At 48.5% G+C, this 15,114-nt stretch overlaps 3 protein-coding genes across 3 annotated transcripts in view; all 3 read right to left on the reverse strand.

Moving 5' to 3' along the window:
* Positions 1-1,268: 1,268 nt before the first annotated feature.
* LOC142897890 (interferon a3-like) lies at positions 1,269-3,425 on the reverse strand. The gene is made up of 5 exons (XM_076040513.1): positions 2,952-3,425; positions 2,693-2,785; positions 2,049-2,204; positions 1,725-1,802; positions 1,269-1,529 (listed from the first exon to the last, which is right to left on the reverse strand). The coding sequence occupies exons 1-5, from the start codon at positions 3,279-3,281 to the stop codon at positions 1,431-1,433; spliced, it is 756 nt and encodes a 251-aa protein (XP_075896628.1). The 5' UTR covers positions 3,282-3,425; the 3' UTR covers positions 1,269-1,430.
* Positions 3,426-5,578: 2,153 nt separating this feature from the next.
* cd79b (CD79b molecule, immunoglobulin-associated beta) lies at positions 5,579-8,515 on the reverse strand. Its single transcript, XM_076040514.1, has 5 exons — positions 8,362-8,515; positions 7,213-7,515; positions 7,015-7,133; positions 6,460-6,513; positions 5,579-6,023 (listed from the first exon to the last, which is right to left on the reverse strand). The coding sequence occupies exons 1-5, from the start codon at positions 8,423-8,425 to the stop codon at positions 5,931-5,933; spliced, it is 633 nt and encodes a 210-aa protein (XP_075896629.1). The 5' UTR covers positions 8,426-8,515; the 3' UTR covers positions 5,579-5,930.
* Positions 8,516-10,307: 1,792 nt separating this feature from the next.
* The window catches only part of scn4aa (sodium channel, voltage-gated, type IV, alpha, a), a 12,147-nt gene continuing 7,340 nt past the window's right edge, over positions 10,308-15,114 (reverse strand). Inside the window, 9 exon segments of the mRNA XM_076040495.1 lie at positions 10,308-12,034; positions 12,118-12,388; positions 12,543-12,713; positions 12,716-12,865; positions 13,457-13,510; positions 13,605-13,886; positions 14,360-14,482; positions 14,568-14,741; positions 14,940-15,094. Of these exon segments, the coding sequence (XP_075896610.1) occupies positions 10,773-12,034; positions 12,118-12,388; positions 12,543-12,713; positions 12,716-12,865; positions 13,457-13,510; positions 13,605-13,886; positions 14,360-14,482; positions 14,568-14,741; positions 14,940-15,094 (2,642 nt within the window). The 3' untranslated portion in view covers positions 10,308-10,772.

The raw sequence follows: 15,114 nt of genomic DNA on the forward strand, positions 1-15,114 counted from the left end.
AAATTTACAAATATAAAGTATAATGCATTTACAAATATAAATACATCATACGATCATGTTGACGTACACATGAACACATTAACCGCTACGTGTAAACATTAAAGCTCATGTTTCAGCCACCTTGTGGCGATGTTGTGATGTAAGCCGGACCGCACTTTAGCCTCGCTGACACACCGAGGCCAGTTACGACAGTAATGCACGAACACCACACCGATGCTGATACACGACATAGCGGAATGTTGTACACGGGCAGTCTGCGCAAACATGATGCGCAGACTGCCCAGATAAGACAGACTGACTTCAAAATGAACGTGCGCCGGTCCGAGCAGCACTCAAATGCATCACGGTTGTGTGAGGCGTGTTACTGTTGTTGTCCCGTTCGCAGACATGTGACGCGAGGACATCGTGTTCCTGCACCGAGGAGTCCGTGATAGTTCATTCCAGTGGGTATATACAGGGTATATTCATAGACGGTATACTCTGTATACACCCACTAGAATACTAGTATACCCACTAGTTTATTCTAGCTTGTATACTGTGTGTACTCAGATACCCCCCCCCCCACCCCCTCAGCCTCTTCCACATCTGTCCGGCAGCAGCAGCTACTGCAAAACAACACAAAACAGGAAGCACCACCAGGCTCAGTCATGCATCCGTGAAAGTCTGCATCCACATATATGATACAATATGCATTACTTATTGTCCCGACATGCGTATGTATTATATTACAGTATATTTTTATCTCTGCACCAGTTGTCCTTTTTCTGCCCTGCATCTTATTTTGACTCTATAATGTGAAACCACATGTGATGGACGTGCATGATTTAGTTCCATCTGTATTATTTTCCCCCAATAATATATGAAGGATATGAAAACAAATTCATTTCCAATTCAAGAGAAAAGCGACGCAATTATTTCTGTTGGTATTTTCTGTCAAATGCTGCCCTCTATTGGTGTATTGGTTGAACGCAAATAGTTCCCCCCCCGTGTTATTATTATTATCATTATTATTATTATTAATAATAATAATAATAATAATAATAATAATAATAATAATAATAATAATAATAATAATTATTATTATTATTATTATTATTATTATAATATGATGATAATAATAATAATAATAATAATAATAATAATAATAATAATAATAATAACAATAATAATAATATTAATATTAATAATAATACACAGTTCGGCAACAGAAATCTGAGAAATCCAAAAGAATCGTACACACACACTTTCCTTTCCTTTGCAAGACAATATTTCTTTAATTACGTCAAAAATAAATATCAGATTTCGATGAGCTCAGGATAAATTAGAAATAAAAAATACTTCATCATTAGAAAAATAAAATAATGTCAATAATTTAATAGAATAAATACGGAACTAAAAATATACTGAATTCTTCAGTGGCTGCTGGTGAGTCAGTTGGTGCTGATCAGTGGTGAAACCAGCTGGTCGGTTCTCCTCAGGTGATCTCCAATCACACTGCGGATCACCTCCCAGGCTGCAGCACTGTGGCCCTGCACACACACACACACACACACACACACACACACACACACACACAGAAACATAAAACCAAATTAGCGTCTTAGTCCGACGACGGCTGGACAACTGAGGTGCATGTGAACGTGAGAAGTGGGATTAGACGAGAAAAGTGATCTTCGCTCGATGAAGGTGTGCATGCTGTGAAAAGACAACGGGTGCTGCTGTACCGTGCTGTGCAGGACGGTCTGGGTCAGTCTCTGGAAGTAGAGCCGCAGCTTGGAGTTCCTCCTCCGGTGGCCCCCGATCTGGAACCAAGCACCAGAGTCTGAATCAGCCCCTGACACAGCGCGGCCAAGTTCCATTCAGAGCACTAAAGAAGGCCTCCCTCCCTCCCTCCCTCCTGAAGCGCTCGGGGTCATGACCTTCACAGGCCAGCGGCTCGCCAGTAGTGGTCAATCCCAACTTAAAACAGGCTTTCAATAAAACATATGCTTCACATAGTTTGAACTGCTTTGTTCCCAATAGACATTAGAAATAAGCCGGCTACTCACGCAGGAGTGAAGGCCGTCGGCCTGCTGGGTGATCAGGTTGAGGAAACTGTCCACGGTGTTCTGGTCCCACGGTGCTGAGCCCTGCTCCTGGTCCTGGTCCAGCAGAGCGGCCGTGTGGTTGAGTACGAGCACGGCGAAGGCCAGTTTGTCAGTAGCCTGCAGAAGGAGAAGCAGTCAGCAAGGTGGAGATGGAGCTTCAGCTGGAGCTGGAGCTGGAGCTGGAGCTCAACTGGAGCTGGAGCTCAACTGGAGCTGGAGCTGGAGCTTCAGCTGGAGCTTCAGCTGGAGCTGGAGCTGGAGCTGGAGCTTCAGCTGGAGCTGGAGCTGGAGCTGGAGCTTCAGCTGGAGCTGGAGCTGGAGCTGGAGCTGGAGCTGGAGCTGGAGCTTCACCTGGAGCTGGAGCTCAACTGGAGCTGGAGCTCAACTGGAGCTGGAGCTGGAGCTGGAGCTTCAGCTGGAGCTTCAGCTCCAGCTCCAGTTGAGCTCCAGCTCCAGCTCCAGCTCCAGCTGAAGCTGGAGCTGGAGCTGGAGCTGGAGCTGGAGCTTCAGCTGGAGCTGGAGCTGGAGCTTCAGCTGGAGCTTCAGCTGGAGCTGGAGCTCAACTGGAGCTGGAGATGTGTGACTGCTGAGCTGAGGAGACTCACCGGGGTGTCTTTCATCTGCTTGTACAGCTCACTGGGGAAGTCCACGCCCTCCACTTGCTCCACCCCAGTCGAGCAGTTGGTGCAATTTCTCACCTGCATCACACACACACACACACACACACACACACACACACACACACACACACACAGTTAGACAGACAGACAGACAGACCAACAGAGATACAGACAAGCAGACAGTGAGACAGACAGACGGCGGCCTCATCCCCTGCTGATGTCACCAGGTCCTATGTTCACTCACCATGTCGTCCAGGAGGTCCAGTGATTCTTTGCTGTACTGGCGGAACCGGTGGTCCAACCACTTGCACTTCAGAGGGGAAGCTGTTGCAGTGAACACACTCACACTCACACACACACACAGGAGTCTGAGCATCATCATCATCATCATCATCATCGTCTTCGTCTTCTTCTTCAGTTTGGAGCAGGTCCACTTGTTCTCTCTCAGAGGATTCTTCTTGCTGTTGTGATGGAGTGAAGCCATGGAGCTGCTTTTATACCTCACCTCTTTCATTTCATTACACACACACATACACACACACACACACACACACACACCTGTGGTTGGGGCCATTTCGAGTTGAGTTTGTTAGAAAGTGAAGCCACAGAGGCACCGCAGCAGGTAAAAAGCACCTGCGGTGCGCTGAGGATCCATCGAGCCTCATCCATCCACCTCCTCTCTAATCTCGCCAACTAACCGAAAGGAGAACACGCACGCGCGCGCACGTTCGCAAGATTCAGATTCAGATTCGCACACGACGCTGGGAATCAGCGGGAACTGCTGTAGAAAAATCATACATCTCAGCCGCCTGATCGGCCATGGGTCCGCCGACATTAACGGGACATTATTCTGAGCAGGTGACCAGCAGGTGTTTGGCGTCAGTGTTTCTGGACTGTCTGCCAGGATTTCTATGAAGGAAGGAAACGAAACCCCGAGTTCGTGTCATAATAATAATAATAATAATAATAATAATAATAATGATAATAATAATGATGATGATAATAATAATAATAATAATAACAATAATAATAATAATAATAATAATAAAGATAATGTAACAGACTGTTCAGTGTTAGGCGCGAGAGCAGCTCTGAGGGACACACCTGCTCTCGCACCTAACACCGAACAGTCTGTCAGAATAATAATAATAATAATAATAATAATAATAATAATAATAATAATAATAATAATAATAATACATTAAATATAATTAATGTCCATGTTTATTCATGAAAATCTTTCTGCTCACGACCGCAGCAGCAGCAGCAGCGTTTCCCACACAGCGCGGGTTGACTGCGGCCTGCGTTACGTCACTGTGACGTTACGTCAATCTGCTGCTGTTTTTTCTCTACTGTGATTGTCATCAATTAGCAGCGGCAGGAGCTGCTGCGTCATCATGGTTTTATGACGGAAGTTCCCGCCGAAAGAAAACTGAAAGTGAGGCCGTGACCGCGCGACGGCGCCTGTCCACGTGACATTTCGCGATGTTTTAACCTGGAAGAGCTTTTACGCGCGTGGAGGCCGTTCACATGAAATCGTTTTCACGTCATCCTGCTGCCTTTTGCTTCTTCATCCATCGCCCTCGAAGTTAAAACATCCCGATAGGAAACAATCACAGCATTGCAGTCGCGACGGAAGATCAAATCATTCCTTGTTGTTTGTTTTCACACTGTCGATCGAAATTTTAGTCGATTAAATACTTTGGAACAATGATAATCCATCCCCTGATGTTGTGTTCACGTGACAGTGACGTAACGCAGGCCGCAGTCACCCGCGCTGTGTGGGAAACTGCTGCTCCTGCTGCTCCTGCTGCTGCTGCTGCTCCTGCTGCCGCGGTCGTGACGACTCGAGCAGAAAGATTTTCATGAATAAAGGGGCAATAATAATAATAATAATAATAATAATAATAATCTGTCTTTTAATGTATTATTATTATTATTATTATTGTTATTATTATTATTATTATTATTATTATTGTTATGTGAACCAGCGGGAGGATCATTAACAGTTCTCCGCCCGTCCTGCTCGCCAGCAACAGGCAACAGGAGAAGCGCACTCTAACCCTAACCCCATAATAATAATAATAATAATAATAATAATAATAATAATGATAATAATAATAATAATAATAATAATAATTATGACAATAATAACAATAATAATAATAATAATAATAATAATAATAACAATAATGATAATAATAATAATAATAATAATAATAATAATAATAATAATAACAACGATAATAATAATAATAATAATAATAATAATAATAATAATATTAATAACAACGATAATAATAATAATAATAATGACAATAATAACAATAATAATAATAATAATAATAATAATAATAATAATAACAATAATGATAATAATAATAATAATAATAATAATAACAACGATAATAATAATAATAATAATAATAATAATAATATTAATAACAACGAAAATAATAATAATAATAATATTAACAACAATAATAATAATAATAATAATAATAATAATAATAATAATAATAATAATAATAACAATGATAATAATAATAACAATAATGATAATAATAATAATACTTAATAATAGATAATTAATAGAAATCCTGACAGAAATAGAGAAAGTCATGGAACGTTTCTTGTCATCAGAATATTGATCATCATCAATAATTTGCCGTCAATGTCACCAGACCTGCAGCCAATCAGGCGGCTGAGATTTATGAAATATAGAAAGATTTCTGCATCAGTTCCTGCTGATTTCCAGCAACGTGTGTGTGTGTGTGTGAGAGAGAGAGAGAGAGAGAGACAGAGAGAGAGTCTGTGTGTGCGTGCTCAAACAGAGCAGCTGGTTTCATATTTCATTTCATATTTATTTATTGTGAATTTAGAAATGCATTCATATTCGTTCTTTCATATTTTCATTTTTTCTACAACTAAATCAAGCAAATATATTTGTGTAAATATATATACTGTATATGTTTTTATTCCTCACAGCAAAGACATGAATTCTGTCTCACATCGACTCGGCATCACTGTGGATAGAAATGCAAGAAGCTAGAAGTAGGAAACAGTCCCAGATCAGCGGTGCAAATACACTCAGTCGCTAAAACCAGGCGTCAAGATAAAGGACAAAACACAGTGAGGTGAATTAAAGTGAAGTGAAGCGAAGTGAAGTGAAGTGCTTCCAGGCGCATCCTTCACTTCCTGTCAGGAGCTTGAGTGGGCGGAGTCACTGCCAGGGCGCCTCGGTGGTCTGGGGCTGCGTGTAGAGCGACAGCTCCTCGTACAGGCCTCCTCCTCCACACGTCTCGATGGTCAGACCCTGCACACACACACACACACACACACACACACACACACACACACACCAAGCTGTTGGGACCTGCTGCTCTCTGACTGTCTGCACAGTCAAACTGAACAGGAAGTTCTGTTGTTGAGGCGCCAAAGGCAAATGAGATTCGCTGAGGTGCAGCCGAGTGCAGTGAAACAGGCTGCAGTGAGACAGGCACCACAGTGAAACAGGCACCACAGTGAGACAGGCTGCAGTGAGACAGGCTGCAGTGAGACAGGCACCACAGTGAAACAGGCACCACAGTGAGACAGGCTGCAGTGAGACAGGCTGCAGTGAGACAGGCACCACAGTGAAACAGGCACCACAGTGAGACAGGCTGCAGTGAGACAGGCTGCAGTGAGACAGGCACCACAGTGAAACAGGCTGCAGTGAGACAGGCTGCAGTGAGACAGACAGACAGACTCACCTCGTAGATGTGATCCATCTCCGGCTCCTCGTAGACGCTGTCGTTCTCCTCCAACTGTGGGAGGAGCAGCAACACTCAGTAGCCAATCAGAGTCACTGAGCATTTAACTTCACTGTCCAGGTCAGCCATTACTGACAGAGGGACAGACAGACAGAGGCAGACATGCAGACACGGACAGACAGACAGACACAGACAGACAGACAGACAGACAGAGGCACAGACATGCAGACACAGACAGACAGACAGACAGACAGACAGAGGCAGACAGACAGACATACAGACAGACAGAGACACAGAGGCACAGACAGACAGACAGACAGACAGAGGCAGACAGACAGACATACAGACAGACAGACAGACACAGAGGCACAGACAGACAGACAGACAGACAGACATGCAGACACAGACAGACAGAGAGACAGACAGACATGCAGACATGCAGACAGACAGACAGACAGAGACAGACAGAGGCACAGACAGACAGACAGACAGACATGCAGACAGACAGACAGACAGACAGACAGGCAGACAGACAGACAGACAGACAGATCTCACCAGTGTGCGATTGCGCAGCATCAGTGCAGTGACGCAGCCAGCCAGCAGGAGGCCCTGCAGGATGATGAGGCCGTCCTTGACTTTGCTCCTGTAGGATCTCTGCTCCAAGTTGACTGACCCTGCAGAGGAAGGGAGGCGGCGTGTCAGGAGGCGTGTCAATGGGCGTGTCCTACTGCAGCTCCCCTCCCACTGTCTTACTGGCCACTCGCAGCGCCGTCCCAGAACCCCTCATCTGGTTCACCCTGCAGACGTAAACTCCAGAGTCGTCCTCCTGCAGCCTGGTGATGGTGAGGACCGAGCTGTTCCCGGTCGAGACCTGGATCCTCTCTCCGGCCGTCACCTCCAGGCCGTCGTCCAGCACCTCATCGAACTTGCTGTGTCTGAACCAGCTAACGTTGAAGTTGGAGATGTTGCTCGGCTTCGGCAGCAAACAGCAGATGGCACATCTGCGACCAGGATGATAACCCAAGAACCTGGGGACCTGGAGGACCAGCAGGGCCCCTGCACAGACAGACAGACACAGACAGACACAGACAGACACAGACACCGCAAACAAACTCAATGCTCTTTTCTTTGTTTTCCCACCTAGCGTGGCAGCTTATAGTGTAGTTCTGTGCAGGTTTGTTGAAGTCAGATTTGGGTTTGTTTTGAGTTTGAAGAAGCGTCGGATAAATCTACTCCTGAATCCAATTCATGGAACCGTTTTTTTGGCTGCCGCTGGCGTCTCAGTTCCTTCATCACTGTGCTCTTGTTTTGAAGGGATTGACATTTTTCAATTGGAGCTCGATAGTGTAGAGATAAAACAACGAAGGACCTTAAAAAGATGAAGAGGACTGAATATGATCAGGCCTCAGAAATACACTTTGTTAAATACACGCAAAACGCAGAAAAGTTTCTTTGCATCAACAGTTTTTTTCCCTGCACATTCAGAACATTGGTCATGAGAAATGTTTAGCGGGGTTTATAGAAATAGAGCAGTCAACTTCAGGTGAGAAACTTCCTCTTTCCACCAACAGATGTGCCGGAAGCATAGGCGGCTCTCAAAAATAACACGCAAAAGCATCGGAGCGCAGCAGCGCAACTCAGATTAAAGAAAATAATGTTTGAAAAAGTCTGTTTCTGAGCTGAACCTGGTCCTGGTCCTGGTCCTGGTCCTGGACCTAGATCTAGACCTGGACCTCAGCCTCTCTGATCTGAGCCTCTGTCTGAGTCTGAGTCTGGACCTGGAACTGGACCTGAGCCTCAGTCTGAGCCTGGACTTGGAACTGGACCTGGACCTGAGCCTGGACCTGGAACTGGACCTGGACCTGAGCCTGGACCTGAACCTGAAGGAAACAGTAACATTACCTGACATGTCGATGAGTAGCAGGCAGCAGCAGCAGCAGCAGCACAAACACAGCAACCAGCTCATGACGGAGCGCAGAGGAACACTACTGACTGTTGGGCGAGTGTGTGTGTGTGTGTGTGTGTGTGTGTGTGTGTGCACGTGAGGTCTTCTGCAATCTTCAGCGTCATGCAAATAAGGGGGGAGGTGGTTGTCAGGCAGGAAGTGGTGTGAGCCAGCCGACAGCCCTCAACTGTGAATGTGTGTCTGTGCGACTCTCCAGCTTCCTGCATGCTTTTATTTTGAAATTCTCACTCTGTCTGCCGGTGCACCGCCGCTTGTCGGCCGGAACTTTGGATCATATGGTGACGCTGGTTGACGGCGGGCAGCTGCTCTTTGGTGACCTCTGACCTCTGACCCTGCACCCTCTGCTGCTCCACCAACGTGACTTCAAACACTTTGCCGCGTGACAAAAATGACATAACCAGCAGCATCAAAGCCAGATCTGGTCAGACTAGATCAGACGTCATGGCAACCGAACCAGTGAACCAGTGATCCAGTGAACCAGTGAACCAGTGAACCAGTGATCCAGTGAACCACTGATGCAGTGATGCGGCGATCGCATGCAGACCACCGCAGAACTCGACTTCTGTTCTAACTTCCTGATCAGCTGCTCACAGTGTCTATTTTTAATCTCTATTTTCTTTTGCTAAAGGTCAAAGTGTCCTGAACTAATGTGACACCAGTGAGCGACTCACTGGACCCACTGGACCCACTGGACCCTGAGCCCTCAGCCTGAAAGCTGAAAACGGTTTAGAAAAGCACAGCGACAAATAGATAACCTGGATATAACTTTTAAAAAGTACCAAATAAAACCCAACAGAGTTTTATTACCGTCACTCAAATGTGCATTTTGGAGTGTCTGCAGTTCCCACTGCGAACACCAGGTGGCCCGATGCGACATACAACCACAGACAGCCTGGATTCACCTACACTGACTTTATTCCTCAATGTAGATACACTTTAGCTTTCTGTTCACAATAGCAAAATCATATAAATATACAACAGGGGTGGTAAAATCAAGAGTATGTACAGGCAAGATTGACTGAAGGGGGCGCCAGTGAGCGGCTCTGTCGCCTCTGTTAGAAATGTAAACGGCAGAGGAACAGGTGTGGCAGTGCCGAGGGACCATCACCATGAAGCTGCTCTGGAGACCCTCACAGAGGAACCCCTCACAGAGGAACCCCTCACAGAAGAACCCCTCCCCGCCCCCCGGGGCTGATGGGTAAACCCCGCCCTCCCCAGGAGAACAGGCAGTCTGCCACAGTGAACAAGGTGAAAACAAAACAAACAGACACAGTAGATAGAGAGACGGGAAAGGCGTCAAAGTGCTGGTTGTGTTGACATGTTGAGAGTAAGACATTGTTCCATTAAGACCTGGTTCCTGCTGAGCACCTCAGCCCGATCAGCTGACCAGCCGATCGGCTGATCAGCTGATCGGGCTGCAGGTGACACCTGGAGCCCCACACGACAAGCCCAACATGTCAAAGCGCCGCTAACCCAGGACGCAACGTGGTTTCACTGCACCACAACACGTATGGCAACACTGGGAGACGAGGAGAACACAGCGCCATCTAGTGGTGGTCTTTCAATATTCTGGACAAAGTGAGGGCCAGCATACTGATGCAGTATTAGTAGAAGTATTGCAGTATTCTTATCCGCTGTAAAAAAAAAAAAAAAATGTCAAATGTGCAAAACACAGTGGGGCTCAGGTTCCACCAGTGGCGGCTGCAGCCAGGAAGACGCCCCTGACCCAGGTGGAGCTCGGTGTGCCGGACATCAGAACAAGAGCGTCACATTCAGCAAGTTTAAAAAAAAAACACACAAAAAAAAACCCCAGCAGCAACTGCAACAACAAGGCTGACGACTCGGCAAAAGAGTCACAGTTTCACACACAGCCTGGACTGTTAACCCTCTGTTAGAGACTGAGTCACTGGATTTTACAGGTTCTGTTTTTAAGGGGTGTATGTATGCAATTCTGTGAGTTTTGTGTGTCGTGATTCAGAGCCAAAATACAGAAAAAACTTCATTAAGAGGATTTCAAGGTTTCAGGCAGCAGGAGAAAAAGACTTCAGAGGTTAAAGCTCCGTTTCCGGGGGGGCGGGGGGGTTGGACAAAGGCCACGATGTTAAGATTTGATGAAATGCAAAGAGTAAATGTTCCCTTTGGTGACTGGCGGCACACTTGGCCAGGCACTGCGTGGGTTGAGGCACAGAAGAAAGGTGACTTGAGTATTTCCTGATCTCAGTGAGGTGAGAGAACCTCCATCTGGACTCCAACAAGGCACAACAAAGCAGCAGCTTTCGGACAGTTTGCTCTGGAGGCAGTGGGGCGACAACGATGTTCTGTGATCCGGAGACAGCAGCTCCTCCATTTACACGTCCGTCTCCTTGAGGTTGGCCTGCAGGGCCACCAGCTGCTGGTTGGGGGCAGAATGTAACAGAAGCTCGTTAGTCATCTCCACGGAGACAACCAGGACAGCGGGTTCACCAGGTTCTGGATCAGACCGGTCCTGTCTCAGGGTCTCTGACGCGTCAGCGCACTGGCCCTCCTCCGTCAGGTCCAGGCGGCTCCCGTACAGCAGAGCCATCCTTCGCGCCAGCATCCCGTCCGGCTCCGGCCCGGCCGCACCTCCGGCCTCTCCGCCCATCCTCTGGCAGTGGCGCATGAAGGCGGCGTTGCGGACGCAGCGCTGCATGAGGTGGTTGCGGTATGCCCGCTGGATGACCACCGCCGCCAGCTGCTCCTCCTTGTGGCGCACCGTGGTCGTGATGGGCGCAAAGGAGTCGGATGAGGGGTTGTTGAGGATGAACTTGGCCTCCATGCTCTCCCGCATGGCGGCCATCTCCAGCGTGTCTCCCAGCACCTCCTGGGTGACGGCCAGCAGAACGTCCAGACAGTGGATCCGGTCCCCGGTCACCAGGGGCAGGTCCATCTCCACCAGGCGTAGCCGGTTGGGCTTGGCCACCCTCAGCGGCTCCTGCAGGGCGTCGCAGAAGTCCGACAGCTGGCTGTAGTGGATGAACTGAGTTCCTTCCAGGTCAAACTTCTCCCAGGTCTCGTTGAACATCTCAAAGTCCTCCTCGCACAGGGCGTCGCCGCTCTCCTCCTGCGCCACGTTGAAGTTCTCCAGGATAACGGCGATGTACATGTTGACCACCACCAGGAAGGAGATGATGATGTAGCTGCAGAAAAACATCATGCCCATGATCGGATTTCCGCAGTTGCCCTTGACCTCCGTGCCGGGGTTCTCAAAGTGGGGGTCGCAGTCGGGAGGCTCCTTGTTCAGGATGGGCAGCAGCAGGCTGTCCCAGCCGGCCGAGGTCGTGATCTCAAAGAGGCACAGGATGCTGCCGCCGAAGGTCTCGAAGTTGAACATGTCGTCGATCCCCGCCTCTTTTTTCACGTAGGCAAAGTTGGACATTCCAAATATGGAGAAAATAAACATTATGAGGAAGAGCAGGAGGCCGATGTTGAAAAGGGCAGGAAGTGACATCATGAGGGCGAAGAGCAGCGTCCGGATGCCTTTGGCTCCTTTGATGAGTCGCAGGATCCTGCCGATCCTCGCCAGTCTGATGACCCGGAACAGCGTCGGCGACACAAAGTACTTCTCGATGAGGTCGGAGAGCATCGTACCTGGGACAAGGGGAGGAGAAGAAGAACCACACTGTTGAGTCACGTTCAGGACGCCTGAAGCTCACGGTGCCGCCGGCACGCACCAGCGATGGAGAGGATGACCACCACAAAGTCAAAGACGTTCCAGCCGTTAGTGAAGAAGTACTGCCGCAGGGCCACCAGCTTCAGCATGCACTCGCCGGTGAAGACGCCGATGAAGGCCAGGTTGACCTTGAAGAGGAAGTCCTCCTTCTCTGGGCTCTGGTCGTCGGTCTCCACCATCATGGTCACCATGTTGAGGCAGATGAGCACCATGATGAAGATGTCAAAGAACTGCTGACTGATGAAGTCGAACACCATCCCCTGCACCGGGTTCTGAGGGTCAGAGGGACCAGAGAGCGAAGGGGTCATTCACTACAGCGAGGAAGTTCGGGAGGTCAGGGGTCACCAACGGCGCCCGCATGCCACACGCGGTGAGTGATGTCACCGCCGCGACGCACAACCGGCCAACGAAGTGACGTTGACGTACTGTCGGACGAGGAATGGGCTTCTGGGGCTTCTTGGAACCCAGTTTCTTCATGGCCTCGTAGTACTTTTTCTGCTCCTCGGTCATGAAGATGTCTTTGTCTCCAAGGTGCAGATGAAACACACAAACACGGTCATGGTGAAACCAGGCTCTTCTTCAAAAAGAGCAATCGATGGTCGGACACTTATCTTCTTCTTCTGCTGGTTGAAATTGTCAATGATGACGCCGATGAACAGGTTGAGTGTGAAGAAGGAGCCAAAGATGATGAAGATGACAAAGTATATGTACATGTAGAGGTTGATCTCATAGGAGGGCTGCTCTTCAACCTTGGAGGAATCAAACACAAGATCAGACCAGGCTTTATTGATCCCCAGTGGGAAAACACTCCTGATGAAGCCTGCGGGGAATCAGGACCAAGCACCGAAACTCAACATCTGCACTCCTGCCAGCTGTGAGCGTAAACAACACGGTTTGCAGTGGACCGTGATCACGTGGTGCACTGCGTACACCTCACGTGTACTTTATGTGTTGGAAGACTCGTAGCTGGTGAGCAAAGCAGAATGGTGTTGACTGTGCCAATCGCACACTGGACTGCAGTCATGACGAGACATCACAAGCACATCAACACTGTTGCTGACAGATGCTTCACTTTGCTGTTTTTAGCATACATGCTGAACAAACATGTCAGAGGAAATAGAGACATTTTGTAAATGTAGCTGCAATATTAATAACAATAAACAACAACAAAAAAACGAAAAAGTCCAGTCTGATGTGTGCGAGCGCTGTTGTCTTGCTTTCAGCCGTTCCTTCAGCTGTGTGGGGAAAGTTCTCGATGCTACACGGGTTCTTTAGAGGCCCACTAACTAACGTGTGTTGGACCCCGGCCGCGACCAATCACTGTGGCAGAGGATACCAACCTCCCTGGAGTCCACGGCAGCGTACATGATGTCCATCCAGCCTTTAAAGGTCGCCTGGAATTGCAAAGCACTGTTTAATCACCAAAGGCACGACGTCATCCCACGATGCGTTCAGGTGCTCGGCAGCCAAGGAGGAAGCCGTTCTCACCACTTGCAGCAGCGACAGGTAACCTTTCCCCACGTTGTCGTAGTTGACCTTGACGTTGGTCCAGTGGGCGTCGTGCGACGCCTCCTTGAGGGCCATGCAGTCGCTGCGGTTGTTGACCACGCTGAGGGGGAAGAGCTCCTCCGTGGTGGTGTTGACGCAGCGGTAGAACTTCCCGGCAAACAGGTTGACCCCCATGATGCTGAAGATGAGCCAGAAGATGAGGCAGACCAGCAGCACGTTGAAGATGGAGGGGATGGCGCCCACCAGGGCGTTGACCACCACCTGCTCACACAGAGGACGGTGAGGGTCAGGGACCAAGACACACCCACAGATCATCTGCACGTGAACATGTTGGCGTCCAGGTCATCTCAAAGGTCCAGTGTGTGAGATCTGATCTGACTTTTACGATGTTTATATGAGTTGAAGCTTAAAATAATGTTGCAAAGCTTGTTATTCTGTCAAAATAAAAGTGACTGAAAGCGGTTACTCACACTACAATAAAAGTCAGAACAGTTCTTCTTTAGAAGACCCGTTAAGCAATAAGGTTCTTGCTCCCAGTTAGTTCGTAGTTAGTTGCCATATTTCTAAGGAAGCCCAGCGTGGACAATCCAGCTGCCGGTCTAAAACGTAACTACTCGCTGTCGCCGTTTCCTCTCAAAATCTCCAAATATTACACAGCGGACCTTTAAGTTGAGCCCACTGGACTCGATTTTGGTTCTTGAAGATCTTGAAGACGTTCTGCCTCACGGTCTCACCCGCATGCCTTCAAATCTGGACAGGGCTCGCAGGGGCCTGAGAGCCCTCAGGGTCCTGAGGGACTTAATTGGTCCGAGGTCAGAGTAGCCCATCCAGTTTGCACCCAGACTGATCAGCGAGACCTGCGGCAGAGGCATGAAGGACAGTTTAGCCAGGTGGGGGGGCGGAGACTCGCCGGCCAGCCGACGTGGACCCTGTCAAACTTACGTCCACGATGAAAAAGTCCAGCCAGCACCAAGCGTTGGTGAAGTAGGTCTTGAAGCCATAGGCGACCCACTTGAGCAGCATCTCGATGACAAAGATGTAGGTGAAGACTTTGTCGGCAAACTCCAGAATGATTTTAATGGTTCTTCGTCTTTCGATGTTGATGTCCTCAAAGGCCTGCGGAGAGAGAAGGGACGGGCCGCCGTCATGAGGTCCACTTGTACAGTGACCAGGTACCAGCTCGAGCACATAGAGGAACAGGAAGTTGGACCCATCAACCAGCAGTCTGACCAGCTGCTTCAGAACATGGCCGGTCCAGATGGAGATCCAGAAGCTGCAAAGGCGACACGAAGAGAAGGAACCTGGCAGACTCACCAGAGCCCCGCTGCTCAGCAGGATCATGAAGATGATGAAGGTCTCAAACCAGTCATGCTCAACGATGGTGAAGCAGGTCTTGCGAAGGTTCCACCACCTCCTTCCATCGGTCTGCTCCACGTCCACAGTCAGACACGGCCATCGCCTCACGCAACCTGAGGGGCACAAGACCCAG

This window comes from Nelusetta ayraudi, unplaced genomic scaffold, assembly GCF_046127955.1.
Source record: "Nelusetta ayraudi isolate G7.1 ecotype Tasmania unplaced genomic scaffold, CSIRO-AGI_Nayr_v1 ptg000061l, whole genome shotgun sequence".
NCBI lineage: Eukaryota > Metazoa > Chordata > Actinopteri > Tetraodontiformes > Monacanthidae > Nelusetta > Nelusetta ayraudi.

Bases quoted from the DNA above. Each gene is read 5' to 3' on its own strand.
- LOC142897890 (XM_076040513.1), bottom strand. From the start codon at position 3,281: ATGGCCCCAACCACAGGTGTGTGTGTGTGTGTGTGTGTGTGTATGTGT. The intron at 2,786-2,951 runs GTGAGTGAACAT...TGTGTGATGCAG, and splicing joins TGGACCTCCTGGACGACATG to GTGAGAAATTGCACCAACTG. The intron at 1,530-1,724 runs GTACAGCAGCAC...GTGTGTGTGCAG, and splicing joins AGACCGTCCTGCACAGCACG to GGCCACAGTGCTGCAGCCTG.
- cd79b (XM_076040514.1), bottom strand. From the start codon at position 8,425: ATGAGCTGGTTGCTGTGTTTGTGCTGCTGCTGCTGCTGCTGCCTGCTA. The intron at 7,516-8,361 runs GTAATGTTACTG...CTGTCTGTGCAG, and splicing joins GCTACTCATCGACATGTCAG to GGGCCCTGCTGGTCCTCCAG. The intron at 6,514-7,014 runs GTGAGATCTGTC...CTCCTCCCACAG, and splicing joins TGCTGCGCAATCGCACACTG to TTGGAGGAGAACGACAGCGT.